Source organism: Piliocolobus tephrosceles, chromosome 10 (assembly GCF_002776525.5).
Source record: "Piliocolobus tephrosceles isolate RC106 chromosome 10, ASM277652v3, whole genome shotgun sequence".
NCBI classification, from domain to species: domain Eukaryota; kingdom Metazoa; phylum Chordata; class Mammalia; order Primates; family Cercopithecidae; genus Piliocolobus; species Piliocolobus tephrosceles.
Genome location: NC_045443.1, coordinates 53,515,824 through 53,539,868, shown reverse-complemented (window position 1 = coordinate 53,539,868; position 24,045 = coordinate 53,515,824). Strand labels below are relative to the sequence as shown.

The window sequence follows — 24,045 nt, the reverse complement described above, 5'->3', positions numbered from 1 at the left end:
GGAGTCATTAAGATTTATAATAACTTTGTAATTACTCAGATGTGTTATTTTACACATTCTTTCTCCATTTTCATAGTTCCTGTTGTCAAAAACATTTGCATACTTACTTAAGGCCAGAAGAAAAGTGGAGAATATATAGCTAAAAACATTTTGCAACCCCTGAAAAGAACTCCAAATACGAGAATGAAGTAGAATAATAGCTACGGGGGGAACCAGAAAAAAAGATGAAGATGAATTGGAGTGTGTCCTGGCATCAACCAGGAGGGTTACACCCCAGAAATCCCCCTACTCCTAGGCAATTCTCCAAAGTCACCTTCCTTTGCAGATTTTTTTTCTTTTGTTTTTGTTTTTGTTTTGTTTTGTAAGACAGAGTCTCACTTTGTGGTCCAGGCTGGAGAGCAGTAGCGCAATTATGGCCCACTGCAGCCTCAACCTCCACAGGCTCAGTGAACCAGGCTGAGGCCTGGTTATTTTGTGTTGTTGTTTTGAGACAGGGTCTCACTCTGTTGCCCAGGCTGGAGTGCAGTGGCACCATCACAGATCCCCGCCTCAGCCTCTCAAGTAACTAAGACTACAGGTGCATCCCACTTCTGAAGGGAGACACAGCCTTTTTTTGTTTTCTGTTTTTTGTTTTTGAGATGGAGTCTCACTTTGTCACCCAGGCTGGAGTGCAGTAGTGCAATCTCCGCTCACTGCAAGCTCCACCTCCCGGGTTCACACCATATTCCTGCCTCAGCCTCCCAAGTAGCTGGGACTACAGGCACCCGCCACCACACCTGGCTAATTTTTTGTATTTTTAGTAGAGACAGGGTTTCACCGTGTTAGCCAGGATGGTCTCGATCTCCTGACCTCGTGATCCCGCCTGCCTCGGCCTCCCAAAGTGCTGGGATTACAGGCATGAGCCATTGTGCCTGGACTGTATTTTTTTGTTGTTGTTGTTTTGTTTAAAAAGGCTAGGCTAAGGCTGGGTGAGGTGCCTCACGCCTGTAATCCCAGCACTTTGTGAGGCCAAGGCAGCCAGACTGCTTGAGCCCAGGAGTTCAAGATAAGCCTGGGCAACACCGCAAAACTCCATCTCTACAAAAAATACTAACATTAGCTAGGTGTGATGGTGCATGCCTGTAGTCCCAGCTATTTGGGAGGCTTAGGTGGTGAGAGGATTGTTTGAGCCTGGGAGATTGCGCCACCACACTCCAGCTTGGAGTCTCTCCTTTTTTGAGACAGAGCAAGACCTTGTCTTAAAAAAAAAAAAAAGTCCAGGTTCTATGGCTCATGCTTGTAATCCCAGCACTTTGGGAGGCTGAGGCGGTAGGATCGGTAGGAGTTTGGGACCAACCTGGGTAACATAGTAACACCTCATCTCTACAAAAAATAAGCTGGGTGCAGTGGCACATGCCTGTAGTCCCAGCTACTCAGGAGGCTTAGGTGGGAGGATCGCATGAGCCCAGAAGTTTAAGACTGCAATGAGCTGTGATCGTACCACTGCACTCCAGCCTGGGCAACACAGTGAGACTACGTCTGTAAAAAAAATAAAAATAAAAGGCTAGGCTAGTAGAAAACAATAAGCATACTAATTGTATGTATATCTATGCAAAAACTCAAGTAAGCTTTTGAGAGTTCATCTCTAGTTGGGTTTGAAAGAGGCTGGCATTTAGCTAAGTGGGAACACTGATGTGAAAGGAAATGGGCCGAGGTTTAGTTCTCCATGGAGTTCTTGTCAACGTTTGATGAAGAATAAAGGCAAGAGGATGGTAGCTGCAGATAAGGAAACCTAGCCATTTTATTTGTCATCTACAAGAGATTGAATTAACTGCCTTTTGCTGTTCTGTCTCTTATTATAAGAGACTACAGGATTGGTGGTTAGGGATTACTTGTTCCTATTAATAAAACCCCACTGAGTGGCTTCTGTTTACTTTTTAAATTATGTATTTATTTATTTATTTATTTATTTATTTATTTATTTATTTATTTTTTGAGACAGAGTCTTGCCTGTCGCCCAGGCTGGAGTGCAGTGGCCGGATCTCAGCTCACTGCAAGCTCCGCCTCCCGGGTTTATGCCATTCTCCTGCCTCAGCCTCCCGAGTAGCTGGGACTATAGGCGCCCGCCACCTTGCCCGGCTAGTTTTTTGTATTTTTTTTAGTAGAGATGGGGTTTCACCGTGTTAGCCAGGATGGTCTCCATCTCTTGACCTCGTGATCCGCCCATCTCGGCCTTACATTTTTTAAATTTAAATTTTGTGGGTTTTTTTTAGACGGAGTCTCACTCTGTCACTGCATGCTTCCTGAGGCCAGCAGTGGTGACTGGGATCTGGGAGCATTACTGGGAGAGATGCATCGAGGGTCACAGTCCCTGAAGTCAGGAGACTGATGAGGCTTCTAGAATATAGGAGATTCCAATGATGTCTGGTGGACTGTTTCCCTTCTACGTGATTGAGAGCTCCAAACCCTTTGGGTGCTCTCTGGCCTGTTCTCAGCAACTCTTCCCGCCAGTGGATAGGTTAGATGGACCCTCTACCTTCACTATAACTCTCTTTCTGTCCATCCCCAAGCTGGGTATTATGAGGAGAAAGCACAGTCCCTGATCTGTGTTCCTTCTCCCTCCCCATAGGTGTACAGGGTGGGACCCATGCTGGGCACCATTCTTGCAGGCCTCACCTCGAATTTCTGTTCTCTAGTGCTTTATGAGAAAAGTTTGTGGCCAGTATGACTTGCCACTATGTGGAGATGGTAGAACCTATCAGTATGTCCCATTCCACCTTCTCCATCATCACACAACCCCACGCCTAGGTCCCAAGTCCCTCACCAGGCCCGAGCACAACTGAACCTCTTTCCCCAAACTTTCCTTCCCCATATTATCCTTTTCCCTCTCCTTGACCGGCTGTTTCCCCAGATCTGATCCCAGCACACCCATACCTTTCCCTAGGGATCAAGGTTTAGGATGTGCTGATCATGGCTGTATTAGAGGACATTAGACCTTCCCATTGCTTCACAGCCATGACTCAGTTTCCTTCCTTTCACTATTTCTTGCTATGACCATGTGAGTTAGGAAAGATGAAATACAAGCTGATTCTAAGGTTTAACTATGAGTCCCTTTCCCATTCCTATCCCTCCAATCCCACCCCCAGCCCATGCGGGGATGAGAGTGTCTTCTCTCTGTCGGTCCCTGTGGCTTAAAAAGCCAGGCCTAGGGTTTGAAAAGGGAGGTACTGTCACGGACTGGGGGTAGGGAACCCGGGCTCAGAGAAAGCCAGACACAGCAGAACTATTTTGTCCCAGAGCTGCAGGGTCCACAGATTCCAGCCCAAACTAGCCAATGGGAGAAAGGCTTCTAATCCCTGGGAACTAAAGAATTCTCTTTAGTTATCTAACTTCCCTGCTGAACCCCACTCCTTACCCCCACCCCCACCCTTACCCCTGGCAGACTCAGAGGAGGCTGAGGCCCCCAGGAGCTCAGCCCCAAATGCCATGAAGTGAGCTCAGCTTGATGGACCTTCCAAAGAGAGCTGAAGGGTATTCTAATGTAGATGTCAATAAGGACTATGAACCCCAATTTTGACACATATACAAGGGCAGACTCTTTCAGTCCCACTGTCTTCACCCCCACTTCTCATAGTTTCTCCTGCTGTGACCCCAATCCCACCCTCATTGCCCTGGCTCTCTTGGCTCATCTCCCAGTTGAGACAGGAGGGAAAATCCAGCATCTTTACCACGTATGGAAGGGGACTTAGCCCTCCACAGCTGTGAAAGGGTTAAAAGGCTGGGCCAGCGACCTCAGTCTGCCCCTCCCAGGGATTAAGAGTCCTCTATAAAGGGGACCATCCACCCAGACAAGGCCACGGGGGTAGCAGGGACCCAGGCACTGTGCCCATCCCCCCTGCCATGTGGGAACTGCGGTCAGCCTCCTTTTGGAGGGCCATATTCGCCGAGTTCTTTGCCACCCTCTTCTATGTCTTCTTTGGGCTGGGGTCCTCACTGCGTTGGGCTCCTGGACCCCTGCATGTTCTGCAGGTGGCTATGGCATTTGGTTTGGCCCTGGCTACACTGGTGCAGTCTGTGGGCCACATCAGTGGAGCCCACGTCAATCCTGCAGTCACTTTTGCTTTCCTTGTGGGCTCCCAGATGTCCCTGCTCCGTGCCTTCTGCTATATGGCAGCCCAGCTCCTGGGAGCTGTGGCTGGGGCTGCTGTGCTGTATAGCGTTACCCCGCCTGCCGTCCGAGGAAACCTAGCACTCAACACGGTAATGGTTGGCTGAGAGGGGATGGGAAACCTAGTGTCCTGACTGTGTTACCCTGACTCCCTGACTGGTGCAGGTGAATCAGCTCCCCTGGGGTCTGGGACAATATGTGCATGTGTGAGCATGTATGTGTCAAAGTGGAGAGGATTGACAGGTGGTTTAGAGCTTTAAGGAAGGCATAGGTCCCTGGACTGATAATTAAGAAACCTGAGTTTGAGTTCCAGCTTTCCTTCCAACTCCTTTCAGGTTCTTGAGGATACTTATTTTACCTTTCAAGGCCTCAGTTTCCTCATCCATGTAAGTGGCTGCAATCATTTCCATCATGAAGGAGCATTGTTAGGAGATACTAAGATGCAAATACAATGATTATGAAGGGGGTTGTATTCTCCTTCCTCTCCAGGAACCTGATGCCATAAGGAGATCCTTGCCGGGGAAGTCTTGAGGAGGTAACACTGTGGCAGCCCTCATGAGCTGCCTCTCTTCTTCTTCCTTTTGCGCAGTTGCACCCTGGGGTGAGCGTGGCCCAGGCAACCACAGTGGAGATCTTCCTGACACTCCAATTCGTGCTCTGCATCTTTGCCACATACGATGAGAGGCGGAATGGTCAACTAGGCTCCGTGGCCCTGGCCGTTGGCTTCTCCCTTGCCCTGGGTCACCTCTTTGGGGTAAGCAGGAAGGAGAGCAACTTCTCATTCAAGAATTCCGGGGCCCCTAAACCTTTCCCAACTTTTAAGGGTTCTTCCTGTCTACTTCGCTGTCAAACATGCACATTATCCATTGCACTCTGTACTGGCACAAAGGAATCAACTCTGCCCTATCCCTCTCTTGTGACTGCTATATCTAGCCCTTCTTGATCCCAAGGTAGAAATGCATGCATCATGGCTAGACATGGGCTTTGCCTATGGATCCATAGTCTGTTCCCAGATAGGGCATCAGTTGCCCTCACCCCATTGTGGGAACTCCTGGAGAGTCATGCAGACTGTCTCTGTCCACTTGCTGCTGGTTGGAGACAAGACGCCATCTCTCAGGGGCAATGTGAGTTGTGGGGAGAGAAGCTGGGGTAGAGTTGGGGGGTGTCTGAGTTACAACTGTCTCTTTTGCAGATGTATTATACTGGTGCAGGCATGAATCCTGCCCGCTCCTTTGCTCCTGCCATTCTCACTGGGAACTTCACCAATCATTGGGTGAGTGAAGGGAGGGGGCAAGATCCTGGAGCCCTTCTGGATGGTTGTGGACTGCAGGTTCCAGGCTGGATTCCTGCTTTCCTTCTTCGTGTACCAGCACTCAGCTAAGGGGGCTGTCAGAGAGTTTGGCATGCCTGTGTGAGCAGGAATCATGATTTTGCTAGAAGGAGAGGCTCTCGCTCATATTGTTCCTTCTCTGGTTAGTCAGGGAGCATGCACTGAGTATTCACTGGTTGCTGAACCAGGGGGTATGAAGAGAGACAACTAAATACAAGCACAATAAATTCTGCTCTCAGAGATCAGGATGTGTTGTGAGCACAAATGGACCTCAGCTCCATCCCAGTTCTTTTTTTTTTTTTTTTTTTTGAGACGGAGTCTCGCTCTGCCACCCAGGCTGGAGTGCAGTGGCCGGTTCTCAGCTCACTGCAAGCTCTGCCTCCTGGGTTTATGCCATTCTCCTGCCTCAGCCTCCCGAGTAGCTGGGACTGCAGGCGCCCGCCACCTCGCCCGGCTAGTTTTTTTGTATTTTTTAGTAGAGATGGAGTTTCACCAGGTTAGCCAGGATGGTCTCAATCTCCTGACCTCATGATCCGCCCGTCTCGGCCTCCTAAAGTGCTGGGATTACAGGCTTGAGCCACCGCGCCTGGCTCCATCCCAGTTCTAATACATTATTGGCTTTGTGTGTGACCATGGGCAAATAATCACTCTGTGCTTCAGTTTATTTTACTATAAAATGGGACATTACGAGAAATGTGTGAAAGTTATATGTGAGAAACATTTAGCACAGAATCTGGTATAAAGTAAGTACTCAATAAATATTGGTTATGTTGATGTTGTGAGAGCCAAACATACGGAAATAATTTAAAAATTTTTCAAAGCTGTAAACCCAATTTCATAACAGCATTATTCACAATAGCTAAGAGGCAGAAGCAACCCAAGTGTTCCTCAGTGGATGAATGGATAAACAAAATGTGGTATATATAGAAATTGAATATTAGCTGTAAAAAGGAAGGAAATGGTGACACATACTACAACGTGGATGAATCTTGAGGCCATTATGCTAAGTGAATAAGCCAGTCACAAAAAGACAAATACTGTATAATTACATTTATATGGGGTATTTAAAGTACTCAAATTCACAGATGCAAAGTAGAAGGATAGTTACCAGGGGCTGATGGGGGTGGGGTGGAATAGGCAGTTGTTTAATGGGTATGGAGGTACAGTTTTGCAAGATGAAAAAGTTCTAGATATAGGTTGCATAACAATGTGAATATACTTACTACTAAACTGTACACTTAAAAACATATATATATATTTTTTGAGACAGAGTCTCGCTCTGTCACCCAGGCTGGAGTGCAGTGGTGCTTGATCTCACGATTTCGGCTCACTGCAACCTCTGCCTCCTGGGTTCAAGCAATTCTCCTGCCTCAGCCTCCCGAGCAGCTGGGATTTCAGGTGCCTGCCACCATGCCCAGCTAATTTTTGTATTTTTAGTAGAGACAGGGTTTCTCCACGTTGGTCAGGCTGTTCTCAAACGCCTGACCTGTGATCCGCCTGCCTCGGCCTCCCAAAGTGCTGGAATTACAGGAGTAAGCCACTGTGCCTGTCCAAAATTTTTTATTTTTTATTTTTTAACGAAGTCTCGCTCTGTCGCCCAGGCTGGAGTGCAGTGACATAATCTCGGCTCACTGCAAGCTCCACCTCCCGGGTTCATGCCATTCTCCTGCCTCAGCCTCCCGTGTAGCTGGGTTTACAGGTGCCCACCACCACGCCTGGCTAATTTTTTGTGTTTTTTAGTAGAGACGGGGTTTCACCATGTTAGTCAGGATGGTTGCCATCTCCTGACCTCATGATCTGCCCGCCTCGGCCTCCCAAAGCGCTGGGATTACAGGCGTGAGCCACCGTGCCTGGCCCCAAAAATATTTAATATGGCAAATTTTATATGTATTTCACACAATTTATAAAAAATTTTTGAAAGCAACATACAAACTAATGCAAATTGATAACAACAAATAGAATATACACATGCTAAGGTGTGGGATACAGGAGTAATTTGATGAATCAGAAAATAAACGGTGAGTTTATTATATATGTCAAGTGCACAATATCTTGTTTTCCACTAATGCGGTTGGAAAAAGAGCAGCTTTGCTGCTCTGTCCCCTCCCCAAGCCTGAGTATTCCTTTTCTCTTCCTACAGGTGTACTGGGTGGGCCCAATCATTGGAGGGGGTCTGGGCAGCCTCCTCTACGACTTCCTCCTCTTCCCCCGGCTCAAGAGTATTTCTGAGAGACTGTCTGTCCTCAGGGGTGCCAAACCCGAAGACTCCAATGGCCAACCAGAAGTCACAGGGGAACCTGTTGAACTGAACACCCAGGCCCTGTAGAAGCTCCAGCTGAATAGAGGGAGTAGAAAGCTTCTGAGTTTACGTGGAGGGGTTGAGTCAGCCCCTAGATGAAGAAAGAGACTGTGGGGAGGGGCATGTACTTCTTTATTTTTTAACTTATGTATGTGTTTTGTTTTTTTTTTTTTTCCTTTTGCTGTGTGAAATCTTTCAAGTTGCATTCATGAGCTGGTTGGTGCGAACTTCCCTTCCTCCCCATCCCACCTCTCTTCGCTGTGTGTGCTGATTGTGCATATGAATGTGAATGAGTGTGGCTGTGTCTGAGTTTTGGAGCAATGAGAGCTAGGGAAGCAAAAAGAGGTGCCATCCTATACCTCCCTCCCTTGACCCAGTGTGGTGAGTACAGGGTAACCGACACCTTAAGTTTCTGGCCTTTACCCTGTTGCCAGTCAAGTGTGTGGCTCTTGATTTCTGAAGGAACAGAGAAGCAGGGAGTTACTGCTCACACAAGGCAGATGGAGAGAAGTGGAGGAGACAAGGCATTCCAAGGGTTAGGAGAAGGGACTCAAGGGAGGTGGGTGGTGAAAATGGAGGTATTAGCCCAGATCAGCATGCAGGTGTACCAAAGAACTGGGGGAAAGTTAATGGGAACATAGAGCCTACTTATCTCAGGGATGCTTGCCCCAGGGACTTGGGTGGGGAAGTAGCTCTGAGAAAAGTGAACACTAGGATTTGAGCTGTTCTGTAAAGCCACATAAACCTGTCTACATCCACTGACTGGTTGTGTTCATTCTGGCATAATGGATCTCTTCAGAGGTCCTGGGCCAAGGAGCTTCCAACCTAAATAGGGCTTGGGCAAGCCTAGAATCTAGAAAAATAAAGCAGCTTAACTGGTCAGCCTGACATCCACTGGTGTGACTGCCTGGTAGATGGTATTTAAGCCCTAAGGCCAACACAGGAAATCTGATTCCTGGAGCAAATAAATGCAGAGGTGGTAGTAGGGGGCATGAGGGGAGAGGCTTTGACTCTGTTTTAATTTATTTAGAGCAAATCAAAACACTCCTCAAATGGCATCTTTCTGCTTTTATCACTAGTTCAGTGTTTGTTTTGTTTTGTGTCTGTGTATTTTTCTCTGTCATCTGTCCTTTCATCTTGAAGGAAATCTCTTCTAACTCCCTCATACCCCAGAAATTGATTCCTTCTATTCAAATGCTTAATAATTCAGGAGATTATTATTCGTTTGAGCCCTATCTTCTTCTTTTTTCTTTTTTTTTTTAAGAGAGGGGGGTCTTACTATGTTGACCAGGTTGGAATGCAATGGATATTCACAGGCACGACCATCGCACACTACAGCCTAGAAATCCTGGGCTCAAGCGATCTTCCTGCTTCAGCCTCCCCAGTAGCTGGGATTACAGGGGGCCAGAGCAGAGCCCTATTATCTTTTCTTGTTGGCAAGATCATCTCAGCAGAGGCCAGAAAAGACCCTCAACTGATCAATGACTATTTATGGTTGCTTTTTTCCTTTTATGAGCCTCTTATATATTTTGAAAGCTTTAAACTTATATCTATAATACAACAGACATCCCCCACCCCAGAAGACCATTCCTCCCTTTACTTCAGCTCTTTACTTCCTCCTAAATAAAACCTAACTTTTCTAACTAACTGTTTAAGACTTGGAATAGTCCGCTTGACTAGAAGAAGGGGAAGAATGTTTGTAAATTCACCTCTAATCGGACTTTGAGTCTACTATAATTCAGCAGAAAATTCATAGCGCTGTGACTTTTAGATCGACCTCACATAAAACAGTCCCTGCACACGCTTCCCTTTTCCTTCCTTCTTCACGAATCTCCGCCCCAGCTCGCTCGGAGTCACGTGGACCAGCCTGGCTCGCCCCGCCTCGCTCTCCGCGCAGGCAGGGACCCGTCCAGAAGAGCCTGGTGGCGGAAAGGCTGCGGCCCCGCGCCTGAGGGCCGTTGGCTCCTCCGGGCTTCTGAGGACCCGCAGGGAGCGGGTGAGTGAGTGTGTGGCGAGAAGGCGCTAAGCGGACACAGGGATCCTTTCGAAGCTATGGGGGCATTCTCGGGAGGCGCTGAGTCTCTTTTCCCGCCACCTGGTTTAGAGCCGGGGGGCGGGGCTCGTGCTGCAGGCGCGCACGCGCAGTTCTGTGTTCTGCTCCTTGGTCTCCGGCGTTGCTTTCCCAGGTCGCGCCGGAAGCTGACTTATCCCTGGGCTGCTCCGCGCAGCTTGGGCCTCCCGCGGGATGGGGTTGTGATGGGAAAGGGCTTGGAACTCCTGAAGTAGAACAGAAGGTGCCTGGGGGAGTTCCACTTCGGAGCTCCGCATCTTGTTGAGACCTGAAAAAAACCGGTGTGTGGCCTGACGGTCAGCAGGCGTCGGAATTTACAGGCCGCTTGACTGACTTCCTGGGTTTTATGGAATGGATTTCTCACTCCTTTCCCTCAGTTACCTAATGTTTGGGTTTGTCAGCTGGACCTCAGCCGCCAATGAAGCTTTTTTCCCTTTAGCCTCTCAATTCTTTGCCTTTCGTGCTTCGACTAGTACTTTCACATTTTTTAATTTTTTTTTGAGACGGAGTCTCGCTCTGTCGCCCAGGCTGGAGTGCAGTGGCGCCATCTCGGCTCGCTGCAATCTCCGCCTCCCGAGTTCAAGCGATTCTCTTGCCTCGGATTCCTGAGTAGCTGGGATTACAGGCACGCGCCACCATGCCCGGCTAATCTCTGTTTTTTTTTTTTTTTAGGTAGAGACGGGGGTTTCACCATATTGGTCAGAATGGTCTCAAACTCCTGACCTCGTGATCCGCCCACCTCAGCTTCCCAAAGTGCTGGGATTACAGGCGCGAATGTGTTTTTTTTTTTTTTTTTTTTTTTGAGATGGAGTCTCGCTCTGTCGCCCAGGCTGGAGTGCAATGGCCCGATCTCTTGGCTTATTGCAACCTCCTCCTCCCAGGTTCAAGCGATTCTCCTGCCTCAGCCTCCCAAGTAGCTAGGATTACAGGTGCCTGCCACTACACCCGGCTAATTTTTGTATTTTTAGCAGAGGTGGGGTTTCACCATGTTGGCCAGGCTGGTCTTGAACTCCTGACCTCAAGTGATCCACCCGCCTCGGCCTCCCACAGTGCTGGGATTACAGGTGTGAGTCACTGCGCCTGGCCCCATTAGTACTTTGTACACAGTAAAGGTAGATCCTTTCGTGTTAAATTTAAAACTCCTCTTTGGCCATCCACAGTTAACCTTAAATCCATAGGTGGGTGTCTGTGGCCTCACACAGTCTGGCCTTGACCCTCTCAATCTCATTTTGTAAAGTTCTTATGCACCTGACTCCTGGCCACATGGAAAGATTGTGGCTGCTCTCTTTCATATCTTAGAACTTACGTTCCTGCTGTTCCTTCTGCTTGGAAGTTCTTGACACTGCTCTGCCAAGTGAACTTCTCTTTGAAGACTGAACTTAATTGTCCCTCTGAAAATCAATTTATCCAGCCTCCTAGGCCAATACACACCATAAAAAGATCAATAAGAGATCAATAAAAGGTTACTGAGCTCCTAACATGTACCATGCACTGTGCTTAGCGCCAGGCTTACAGAGATGAGTAGGACGGAGAGTTCCCGTCCCTTCAGGAACTCAAGTCGTAAGGAAAACACACGTAATTGAGTCTTCTGCAGTTACAGTGAAAGGGTCATAAAGAAGTCCTTCCCTGCTTCCTTCCTCCTCTCACTGCACTCCTACCATCTTACATCCTGATGCCTTCAGATCTTTAGCTCCAAACTCTTCTCCTTCATCTTCCAGACTTGTCTGTTTCAGTTCAGTTTAGTAAAGCATTTATTGAGCACCTACATTGTGCTGTGTAATAATTCCTGATGTGAAAGAGTTTACGTTTTAGTGCAGTTAACATAGGATAGTTAGAACCACCTGAGGAACATTCTTGAAACACTTGCCTAAGCCCCACCTGCAGAAATTCTGATCCTGTAACAAGGATCTGAAAATTCAAAGGTGAATAAGAATTCCTATCTCTACTTAAAAAAAAAAAAAAAAAAATACAAAAATTAGCTGGATGTTGTGGCATGTGTCTGTAATCCCAGCTACTTGGGAGGCTGAGGCAGGAGAATCACTTGAACCCGGGAGGCGGAGGTTGCAGTGAGCCAAGATCGCACCATTGCATTCCAGCCTGGGTGACAGAGTGAGACTCCGTCTCCAAAAAAAAAAAAAAAAAAGAATTTCTGTCCTCAGGGAATCTAAGGCTAATGGAAGGAGTTAGGCTTTTAATTTAACTATAGTTAAATTAAAAATTGTATACAACATGAATTGTAAGTACCATGTTGGAAGTCTGAATATGGCACACAGTAAACAACAAGGAAAAGGAGGTCACTTCTATATGGAGAAGCCAGGAGGAAGTTCCTTTTGGGCGTAGTCTTTTTTTTTTGGGGGGGGGACCGAGTTTTGCTCTTGTTGCCCAGGCCGGAGAGCAATGGTGCAGTCTCCCAGGTTCAAGCGATTCTCCTGGCTCAGCCTCCCAAGTGGCTGGAATTACAGGCACCCGCCACCACACCTGGCTAATTTTTGTATTTTTTAGTAGAAACAGGGTTTCACCATGTTGGGCCAGGCTGGTCTTGAAGTCCTGACCTCAGGCGATCCACCCGCCTCGGCTACCCAAAGTGCTGGGATTACAGGCGTGAGCCACTGCGCCTGGCCTGGACAGTCTTCAGAGCTAAGTTGATACTTGGATGGGAGGCCGTTCTGGATAGAAGAGTGGCTTGAGAGAGAAGCTTGAGAGGTAAACGGGAGAGAGATTCATGAAAGACTTTGTATTGTAGGCAATGGGGGTCACTGAAACTTTAGTTTTTTATAGTAATGCATGCTAATAGTAAATAATTCAAATAGTATCAAAGTGAAAGACAAATATTTCTCCTATCCTAGATCCCCCAGTTCTCAGAGGCAATCACTATGAAGTTTCTTATGTATCCATTGAAGTATTTTAAGCAGGATTGTTATATGCCTAAATTGGGTAACCATATTGAGGCTAGATAGAACAAGACTGGAGGCAGCTGGGTTCATGCCTATGATCCCAGCACTTTGGGAGCCCAGGTGCGTGGATTGCTTGAGCCCAGGAGTTAAAGACCAGCCTGGGCAACATGGCAAAACCTTGTCCCTACAAAAAATACAAAAATTAGCAGGGTGTGATGACATACCATATAGTCCCAGCTATTTGGGAGACAGAGGTGGGAAAGTTGCTTGAGCCTAGGAGGTCGAGGCTACCGGGAGCTGTGATTGCATCACTGCGCTCCAGTCTGGGTGACAAAGCGAGACCCTCTGTCAAAAAAGAAAAAAAGCCTGAAGGCAGAGAAAGAGGATAGGAAGAGGTTGAGTAACCTAAGCAAGAGCTACTCATGAACTGAACTAAGGCAGTAGCAATTGGGATAAAAGGATAGACAGCGACTGATAGAAAAACTTAAGAAAGTTAAGTGAGATGGAGCCTAGGTTTCTTTTTTTTTTTTTTTTTGAGATGGAGTTTAACTCTTTTGCCCTTGTTGCCCAAGCTAGAGTGCAATGGCGCGATCTCAGCTGACCGCAACCTCGGCCTCCCGGGTTCAAGCGAGTCTCCTGCCTCAGCCTCCTGAGTAGCTGGGATCACAGGCATGCACCACTACACCTGGCTAATTCTGTATTTTTAGTAGAGACAGGATGTCTCCATGTTGGTCAGGCTAGTCTTGAACTCCTGACCTCAGGTGATCTGCCCTCCTTGGCCTCCCAAAGTGCTGGGATTACAGGCATGAGCCACCATGCCCAGCCTCTTTTTTTTTTTTGAGATGGAGTTTCTCTCTTGTTGCCCAGGCTGGAGTGCAATAGTGCGATCTCAGCTCACCACAACCTCCGCCTCCTGGGTTCAAGCGATTCTCCTGCCTCAGCCTCCCAAGTAGCTGGGATTACAGGCATGTGCCACCACACCCAGCTAATTTTGTACTTTTAGTAGAGATGGGGTTTCTCCATGTTGGTCAGGCTGGTCTCGAACTCCCAACCTCAGGTGATCCACCCACCTCAGCCTCCGAAAGTGCTGGGATTACAGGCGTGAGCCAGTGCGCCTGGCCCTAGGTTTCTTTTAATAAGGTGAAACTCAGCCTTCTTCACTAAGGGAGATAATATCAGTCCTTGAGAGAGCCAAAGTGGAGACAGACTTGGGAAGATGAGTTCAGCTTTGGACCTGTTGAGGTATCTTTGAGACATGAAGGTAGAGAATGCTATTCAGTTAGTTTAATATATGAGATTGTCAACTCAAGAGCTCAGAGGGGCTAGAAAAACAGATTTGCTGGGTCTGGCTTGGATGGTAGTTGAAGTGCATGGGAGAGGGTGAGTTTGCCCAATCAGGCCTTGTACAGTGATAAGAGAAGAAGGCTAAAGATGCAGGCCTATGGAAAATCAGCACTTAAGTAGGAGGAGGAACAGCCAATAAGAGGTCAAAGGGAAAAGTTTTATTTTGTGTTGGATTTTTTTTCCCCTTAAGATGAGCTAGGACAGGTGTGGGGGCACATGCCTTCAATCCCAGCACTTTGGGTGGCTGGGGTGGGAGGATAGCTTGAGCCTGGGGGGTTGAGACTGCAGTGAGCTGAGATCACACCACTGCACATCACTATACTTTTGAGACACTATCTCAAAAGAAAAAAAAGATGGAACACCCTTGAGCAACTCCTAGCATAAAGGGAAGGTTGGAAATAAGGAATAACCAACTAAGGGACAGGAAGTGATTAATGAGGATCACAGCGTGCTTAGATTAGAAGCAAAGAACTAAGGGTGGGTGTTTGAAATATGTATGTTTTTAGGCTCTGGTGGAGAGAGTTGAGAGAGTTCATGTCTGATAACCTCAATTGTTCCTAAGAGGAAGGGAGCACATAAACCAGGTGGGAGGGCCGGGCGCGGTGGCTTAAGCCTGTAATCCCAGCACTTTGGGAGGCCGAGACGGGCGGATTACGAGGTCAGGAGATCGAGACCATCCTGGCTAACACTGTGAAACCCCGTCTCTACTAAAAAATACAAAAAACTAGCCGGGCGAGGTGGCGGGCACCTGTAGTCCCAGCTACTTGGGAGGCTGAGGCAGGAGAATGGCGTGAACCCGGGGAGGCGGAGCTTGCAGTGAGCTGAGATCCGGCCACTGCACTCCAGCCTGGGCGACAGAGCGAGACTCTGTCTCAAAAAAAAAAAAAAAAAAAAGAATACGGAAATGATTTGCTGCTGCTCAGGTTGCAGGCTATACATGTGTCTTATATCACTATACAGGGTCATTTGGTTTTCTCCAGCACATCTGGGCCTAGATTTGAGTTGAAGTCTAGGAAGCAGATGGTTGCATTGATCTGAGGTTATGGTCTTTCGCAGGTGCTCTGCAAGGAAAAGAGTACGCTGAAAGGAAAAGAGATGGAGGCCACACGGGAAAATGGTCAAACTGATGTGTATAGTGATACAGTAGTAGGATATGTATGACCCTGGTTTGATCATTTTGTTTTCTATCTCAGAAATCTTCAGTAGCTCCCCGGCTTAGGTTCTAAATCTTTGAATGGATGGACAAAGATGAGGTTTTTCCCATAAAGCTGGGTCCAGCTGCTTTTCCATTGATTTCCTGATGGACCCATCTATTCATAATGGCTCCCTCTTTGGTTTTGTACTGGCAGTTCTCTGCTTAAATGCCCCTCCTATTCCCAGCTGCCTTAATCCTATGCAGCTTTCAAAGGCCCAGTTCTAATCATGCTTCCTCAGACAAAACCTCCTTGACCACTTTAACCTGAAAAGAGTACTAGTTTTTTAGTTTTTTTCAGTATCACGTATTTACAGCTTGTACTGCCTTATCTTTTACATTGTCTGTCTATATTATATGGGTTTTATTTCTGCAACTAAATTTCTTAAATTTCTTTTCTTTTTTTTTTTTTTTTGAGGCGGAGTCTCGCTCTGTCGCCCAGGCTGGAGTGCAGTGGCTGGATCTCAGCTCACTGCAAGCTCCGCCTCCCGGGTTTACGCCATTCTCCTGCCTCAGCCCTTACAGGCATAGCTGGGACTACAGGCGCCCGCCGCCTCGCCCGGCTAGTTTTTGTATTTTTAGTAGAGACGAGGTTTCACCGTGTTAGCCAGGATGGTCTGGATCTGCTGACCTCGTGTTCCGCCCGTCTCGGCCTCCCAAAGTGCTGGGATTACAGGCTTGAGCCACCGCGCCCGGCCCATCTTAAATTTCTTTAGTACTGCCATTGCACCTGCACACTATTTTTTGCCAGGAAGGTTCTCCCTAAGCATGTAGTAACTGACTATAGAGTCTGACAGATGGAGAGGAAATTAATATTTGTAGGGTTCTTTACGTTTGTTTTGTTTGTCTTTTGAGACAGGGTCTCACTCTGTTACCCAGGCTGGAGTGCAGTGGCACGATTTTAGCTTATTGCAACCTCAACCTCCTGGGTTCAAGTGATCCTCCTGCCTTAGTCCCCTGGGTAGCTGGGACTAAAGGTGTACATCAGCAAGCCTGGCTAATTTTTGTATTTTATTTTTTGTAGAGACTGGGCTTCGCTATGTTGCCCAGCTGGTCTCAAACTCCTGAACTCAAGTGATCCTCCCACCTCAGCCTCCCAAAATGCTAGGATTACAGGCGTGAGCCACCATGTCCAGCCGGAGGTTCTTACTTTGTGCTCAGCACTAGGTAGAGTGCTTAATATCACTGCTTCTCAAACTGTCTTGGTAAAGGACGAGGTAGATTTTTCCTTCAAGCTGTTGCAGATCAGTAGTGTTCTTTTTTTTTTTTTTTTTTTTTTTTTTTTTGAGACGGAGTCTTGCTCTGTCGCCCAGGCTGGAGTGCTGTGGCCGGATCTCAGCTCACTGCAAGCTCCGCCTCCCGGGTTCACGCCATTCTCCTGCCTCAGCCTCCCGAGTAGCTGGGACTACAGGCGCCCGCCACCTCGCCCGGCTAATTTTTTTGTATTTTTTAGTAGAGACGGGGTTTCACTGTGTTAGCCAGGATGGTCTCGATCTCCTGACCTCGTGATCCGCCCGTCTCGGCCTCCCAAAGTGCTGGGATTATAGGCTTGAGCCACCGCGCCCGGCCGATCAGTAGTGTTCTAAAAGCACTTCTGTAAAATAAAATTACTAGAAAAATAACATTTAAAAAGACATACAGAATACAGGCTTTTTATTATTATCATTATTAGATTCAACAAACATTGGCTGAGTGCAATGGCTCATGCCTGTAATCCCAGCACTTTGGGAGGCCGAGGTGGGTAGATCACTTGAGGCCAGGAGTTCGAGAGCAGCCTAGGCATCATGGTGAAACCCCATCTCAACTACAAAATACAAAAAAAGTAGCCTGGCATGGTGGCACAGGCCTGTAATCCCGGCTACTTAGGAGGCTGAGGCACTATAATAGTTTGAACCCGGGAGGTGGAGGTTTCAGTGAGCCAAGATTACGCCACTGCACTTCAGCCTGGGTGACAGAGGGAGATCCTGTCTCAAAACAAAACAAAACTGTAAACTGCCTGTCAAATTGCTCTAAGATGAGGTCAGGAGTTCAAGACCAACCTGGTCAATATGGTGAAACCCCGTGTCTACTAAAAATACAAAAATTAGCCAGGCATGGTGGCGTGTGCCTGTAGTCCCAGCTACTCAGGAGGCTGAGGCAGAAGAGTTGCTTGAACCCGGGAGGCGGAGGTTGCAGTGAGCTGAGATCATGCCATTACACTCCAGCCTGGGCGACAGAGCAAGACTCTGACTCTGTCTCAGGAAAAAAAAAAAAAAAGTAAGTTAATTTGAATTGCAAATGCATTTAATATTTTATCTTTTGTTTTCTTTTGGTTCTTACATTTTAATGCCTCCAAGTATTGATTTCAGATGAATATTGCTTCATCTGAACTGCCTGATACTTAGTAGGAAAAGTAACTAATATCCCTTTTAAATGTCCAGATCCACTGACTCTATTTTGTTGAATTTTGTTGTTTGACAAAATTCTTACCTGGTCTATGATGAAATGTGAACATAAAGTCAATGTAATGAATTTTTTTCATGAAGTCATATTTATTAAATTTAAAGGACAGTATTTTATCCTGAGATTTTTGTCTATAGTTTTTTTTGGTGTTAAAATGGTAGAAACAGAATGTGTATAGTAATTGTGTGGAGTGTTTATAACAGCTGTCTGAGATATAATTCATATACTGTAAAATTTACCCTTTTAAAGTGTACAGTTCAGGTTAGGTGTGGTGGCTCATACCTGTAATCTCAGCACTTTCAGAGGCCAAGGCAGGAGGATTGCTTGAGGCCAGCCAGGAGTTTGAGACCAATGTGGGCAACATAGGGAGGTACCGGCTCTACACAAAATTAAAAACTTACCCAGGTGTGGTATTGAACACCTGTGGTCCCAGTTACTTGGGAGGCTGAGGTGGGAGGATTGCTTGCGCCAAGGAATTGAGGCTATAGTGAGCCATGATCTGTACTCCAGCCTGGGCTGGTCAACAAGGTGAGACCCTGTCTCAAAAAAAAAAAAAAAACAAAACATCAAGAAAACCCCAGTACAATTCTGTGATTTTTAGTATATTCAGAGAGTTGTACAACCATTTCTGCCCACCTCAGCCTCCTAAAGTGCTGGGATTACAGGTGTGAGCCACTGCCCATATCAGCCTATTGCATTTGCCTATTCTGGACATTTCATATAAATACCATGATACAATATATGACCTTTTGTGTTTGACTTCTTTTTTTTTTTTTTTTTTTTATTATTTTATTTTATTTTATTTTTTTTGAGGCGGAGTCTTGCTCTGTCGCCCGGACTGGAGTGCAGTGTCCGGATCTCAGCTCACTGCAAGCTCCGCCTCCTGGGTTTACGCCATTCTCCTGCCTCAGCCTCCCGAGTAGCTGAGACTACAGGCGCCCGCCACCTCGCCTGGCTAGTTTTTTTTGTATTTTTAGTAGAGACGGGGTTTCACCGTGTTAGCCAGGATGGTCTCGATCTCCTGACCTCGTGATCCGCCCGTCTCGGCCTCCCAAAGTGCTGGGATTACAGGCTTGAGCCACCGCGCCCGGCCCTTTTTTTTTTTTTTGAGATGGAGTTTTCGCTCTTGTTGCCCAGGCTGGAGTGCAGTGGCGCAATTTGGGCTCACTGCAACCTCTGCCTCCTGAGTTCAAGCGATTCTCCTGCCTCAGCCTCCCGAGTAGCTGGGATTACTGGCGCCCACCACCACGCCCAGCTAATTTTTTTGTATTTTTAGTAGAGACGGGGTTTCACCATGTCGGCCAGGCTGGTCTCAAACTCCTGGCCTCAGGGTGATCTGCCTATCTTGGCCTACCAAAGTGCTGGGATTACAGGTGTGAGCCACCACACCTGGCTGTGTTTGACTTCTTTCACTGAACATGTTTTCAGGTTTCATCTGCTTTGTGGCATGTATCAGTCAGTATTCCATTCCTTTTTTTTTTGACACAGAGTCTTGCTTTGTCATCTTGGCTGGAGTGCAGTGGTGCAATATCAGCCCATTGCAGCCTCCACCTCCCAGGCTCAAGTGATTCTCCCACCTCAGCTTCTCTAGTAGCTGGGACCACAAGCACGCACCACCACACTTGGATAATTTTATTTTTTAATTTTTTTGTAGAGATGAGGTCTCAGTATATTGCCCAAACTGGTCTTAAACTCCTGGGCTCAAGTGATCCTCCCGCCTTGGCCTCCTGAAGTACTGGGATTTCAGGCATGAGCCACTGAGCCCAGCTGTGCCCTTTTTAAATATAGACTTTCAAATTTGAGTTAGCATAGTTAGGAGGCAGGAGGATCACTTGAGGTCAGGAGTTCCAGAGCAGCCTGGGCAACATGGTGAAATCCTGTCTCTACCAAAAATACCAAAAAAATTAGCTGGGCACACTGGGCACGGTGGCTCACGCCTGTAATCCCTGCATTTTGTGAGGCAGAGACGGGCAGATCACCTGAGGTCGGGAGTTTGAGATCAGTCTGACCAACATGGAGAAACCTCGTCTCTACTAAAAATACAAAATTAGCGGGGTGTGGTGGTGCATGCCTGTAATCCCAGCTACTTGGGAGGCTGAGGCAAGAGAATTGCTTAAACCTGGGAGGCAGAGGTTGCGGTGAGCCAAGATCACGCAATTGCACTCCAGCCTGGGCAACAAGAGTGAAACTGCGTCTCAAAAAAAAAAGAAAAAAATAGCTGGGCATGGTGGCATATGCCTGTGCTCCCAGCTACTCGGGAGGCTGAGGTGGGAGGATGACTTGAGCCGGGGAGGTGGAGCCTTCAGTGAGTGGAGATCGTGCCACTGTACTCCAGCCTGGATGACAGAATGAGACCCCTATCTCAATAAATAAAATAACTCACTTATAAAAACATTATATTGGGATGTTTATTCTCTCTGATCCTGTTTTTCTTGATTTGTAATGTGGAGATGATTGTACCTATCACTGAGGACTTGTGTGTTCAAAGTATTTAAAGCTATGAAGGCCTGCTGGGCGCTGTGGCTTATGTAGCCTGGAATCCCAGCACTTTGGGAGGCCTAGGCAGGCAGATCTCTTGAGCTCAGGAGTTGATCAGCCTGGGCAACATGGCCAAACCCAGTCTCTACAAAAAAATTCAAAAATTAGCTGGGGCCGGGTGCAGTGGCTCATACCTGTAATCCCAGCACTTTGGGAGGCCGAGGCAGGTAGATCACTTGTGGTCAGGAGTTCGAGACCAGACTGCCCAACATGGTGAAACCCCATCTTTACTAAAAATACAAAAATTACCCAGGCACAGTGGTGGGCGCCTGTAGTCCCAGCTACTTGGGATGCTGAGGCAGGAGAATCGCTTGAACCTGGGAGGCAGGTGGAGGTTCCAGTGAGTCAAGATCGTGCCACTGCACCCCAGTCTGGGCGACAGAGTGAAACTCCGTCTCAGGAAAAAAAAAAAAAGTTTATCAAGCCCAGTATTAACACTTTGGGAGCGAGAGAGCAGACCTCTGCAAAATGAGATCAGCATGAGTTTGGTGTAGTTTGGGTCTTTTTATGTGTTTTTTTGGCTGCCTAATCTCTAGCCAATGTCTGCCTTTTTGATTGATGGGTGTGTTGCTTAGTGCTTGCCTGCTGCCTCCATCCCATAATTTTAAGTACGTGCATGATATTCAGTCCATATGCATGAGTTTTGATGAGCTGATTATCATATGGGGTATGATAAGGACAGGTTTTTCTCTTTGCTGCATATGCCTTGCCCTGAAGAACTGCCCCTTGCTGGTTTGGTCTGGATCCTGCCGGCCATGGGGTCCTTGCTTGCTTCTCTTACTTTTTGTTTTGGCCTGCTTAACTTCTGCCTGTTATCTTGCTTCTTGCTCACCTACCCCTTCACCTTGCTTCAGCTCTCATGTTCTTACTAATTATGCCCTTTATCCAACTTTGAATTCCCTTTACTATTATCCTGCCTCATTTTCCCTATTGTGCTGCTTCAGTTACAGTGAGCTATGGGACCACAGACATGCGCCACCACACCTGGCTAATTACAAAAAAATATTTTTGGTAGTGGCCGGACACTGTGGCTCACGCCTGTAATCCCAGCACTTTGGGAGGCCGAGGTGGGTGGATCACCTGAGGTCAGGAGTTCGAGACTCACCTAGCCAATGTGGCAAAACCCAGTCTCTACTAAAAATACAAAAATTAGCCAGGCCTGGGACTCAGCCTGTAGTCCCAGCTACTCAGGAGGTTGAGGCAGGAGAATCGTTTGAGCCCAGGAGGTGGAGGTTGCAATGAGCCGAGATTGCTCCACTGCACTCCAGCCTGTGACAGTGAGACTCTGTTTCAAAAAAAAATGTTTTGTAGAGATGGGGGTCTCACTTTTTTGCCCAGTCTGGTCTTAAACTCCTGGGCTCAAGTGATCCTCCTGCCTTGGCCTCCCAAAGTGCTGGGGTTACAGGTATGAGCTGCCATGCCCAGGCTGATTTTTTTTTTTTTTTTTTTTTTTTTTTTTTGAGACAGAATCTCACTCTGTCACCTAGGCTGAAGCTGAAGTGTGGTGGCTCAATCTTGGCTCACTGCAACCCCTGCCTCCAGGCTCAAGCAATCCTCCTGCCTCAGCCTCAGCCTCAGAGTAGCGGGGACTACAGGCACACACCACCACATCCAGCAAATTTTCTTTTCTTTTCTTTTCTTTTTTTTTGGTAGAGACGGGGTTTCTTTTTTCTCTTTTTTGTATATTTAGTAGAGACGGGATTTTGACATGTTGTCCAGGCTGGTCTCCAGCTCCTAGACTTAAGCAATCAACCCGCCTCAGCCTCCCAAAGTGCTGGGATTACAGGCATGAGACATCATGCCCGGCCAATTTTTAAAATAGTTGTTTTCACCAGGGAGAGCTGGAATTCCTGTTGAAAACTCTTATTCCAGTTCCAGTGAATGTGGGCCCAAGGCTGCAGGCTTGCCTTGTGAGCCCTGATCTGAGAGCTTACAATAGATTGTCTAACCCATTTTTTCCTCTGCTTTGCATGTTGCTCCACAGCCTGGTTTTGTCAGAACTGCAGAAGGATTAGAACTGGAAGTCCTGAGTCTCTTCCATTACCTCTTCTTTTTTGGCATCTGCCAGGACCCCTTCTTCCCTATCTCCTTTCTCCTCCTCTTTTTTTTTTTTTTTGAGACGAAATCTCGCTGTGTCACCCAGGCTGTAGGGCAGTGGTGCTATCTCAGGTCACTGCAACCTCTACCTCCCCAGTTCAAGCGATTCACCTGCCTCAGCCTCCCAAATAGCAGGGATTATAGGCGCCTGCCACCACGCCCAGCTAATTTTGTATTTTTAGTAGAGACGGGGTTTCGCCATGTTGACCAGGCTGGTGTTGAACTCCTGACCTCAGGTGATCCACCTGCCTTGGCCTCCCAAAGTGCTGGGATGACAGGGGTGAGCCACTGCGCCCAGCCTCTCCTCCCTTTTATTTTGGTAGCCAGCAGGGATGGCTGTTACAGCCTCTTATTTTTGCCTTTCAGGTAAAGTGGTATGTTGAAAATAGAGGCTTGGGTCCTCTGTTGTGGCCATTTTTACAAATACTGAATTTTAGATTGGTCTGCACTGGAGGAACCAAGATAAAGGGGGAGGGTAGCAGGCAGGACTGTGTGAGGTTATCTGTCTGGGAGCCTTCCCAGATATGGCTTTGTCTCTGCTATTAGAAGACTTTATCATTTTGTACCTTTTAGTGCCAAAGTATGATTTTGTGCCTCCTTTTGAAGAGTATGTGCTGATGCAGCATGTTTATAGCTCTGTTGTCTATTTTTGTCAGCTTCCTTGAAGAGAGGACACAGGGAAGCCCTTCAACGTGTGTGTGTGTGTGTGTGTGTGTGTATGTATATGTGTATGGGCATGCTTATGTGCACATGCACACAGTAGTCTTTCTAAAAAAGCTGGATGTATCTTTGCGGAGAGTCAGGGATTTTATACGCTGAACCTACACCTCACTGGAGCCCAGGTTTCAGGGTCTGCAGGTGCCTGAGAAAGGATGACAAAAGGAAGTCATCCTTTCAGTTCTTCTGCTCACTCAGTGAGTGTTTTACTGGCTCAATTTATGGCTGGGCTGAACAGTTAGAAAATAATTTTTTTTTTTTTTTTAACGGAGTCTCCCTCTGTAGTCCAGGCTGGAGCGCAGTAGCACGATCTCGGCTCACTGCAAGCTGCACCTCCCAAGTTCACGCCATTCTCCTGCCTCAGCCTCCTGAATAGCTGGGACTCTAGGCATCCGCCACCAACACCTGGCTAAATTTTTGTATTTTTAGTAGAGACAGGGTTTCACTGTGATTAGCCAGGATGGTCTCAATTTCCTGACCTCGTGATCCGCCTGCCTTGGCCTCCCAAAGTGCTGGGATTACAGGTGTCAGCCACTGGGCCCAGCCAACGCCCAGCTAATTTTTGTATTTTTAGTAGAAGATGGGGTTTCACCATGTTGGCCAAGCTGGTCTCGAACTCCTGACCTCAGGTGATCTGCCTGCCTTGGCCTTCCAAAGTGCTCGGATTACAGGCATGAGCCACCACACCTGGCCTACAAAAATGTTTTAAGCCAGGCGCGGTGGCTCAAGCCTGTAATCCCAGCACTTTGGGAGGCCGAGATGGGCGGATCACGAGGTCAGGAGTTCGAGACCATCCTGGCTAACACGGTGAAACCCCGTCTCTACTAAAAAATACAAAAAGCTAGCCGGGCGAGGTGGCTGGCGCCTGTAGTCCCAGCTACTCAGGAGGCTGAGGCAGGAGAATGGCGTAAACCCGGGAGGCGGAGTTTGCAGTGAGCTGAGATCCAGCCACTGCACTCCAGCCTGGGTGACAG

General features: G+C 47.4%; 2 protein-coding genes across 6 annotated transcripts in view; both read left to right on the top strand.

The window, feature by feature from the left end:
- The first annotated feature begins 3,843 nt into the window (after positions 1-3,843).
- Positions 3,844-9,580, top strand: MIP (major intrinsic protein of lens fiber). The gene is made up of 4 exons (XM_023211270.2): positions 3,844-4,239; positions 4,737-4,901; positions 5,340-5,420; positions 7,618-9,580. Exons 1-4 carry the CDS (start codon positions 3,880-3,882, stop codon positions 7,801-7,803), a joined length of 792 nt encoding a protein of 263 aa, XP_023067038.1. The 5' UTR covers positions 3,844-3,879; the 3' UTR covers positions 7,804-9,580.
- A 36-nt stretch (positions 9,581-9,616) lies between these two features.
- The window catches only part of TIMELESS (timeless circadian regulator), a 33,333-nt gene continuing 18,904 nt past the window's right edge, over positions 9,617-24,045 (top strand). For all 5 annotated transcript variants that reach the window (XM_023210777.1, XM_023210776.1, XM_023210775.1 and 2 more), the window contains exon 1: positions 9,617-9,772. The gene's annotated coding sequence lies outside the window, so the exon portion shown is untranslated. The remainder of the gene's footprint in view (positions 9,773-24,045) is intronic.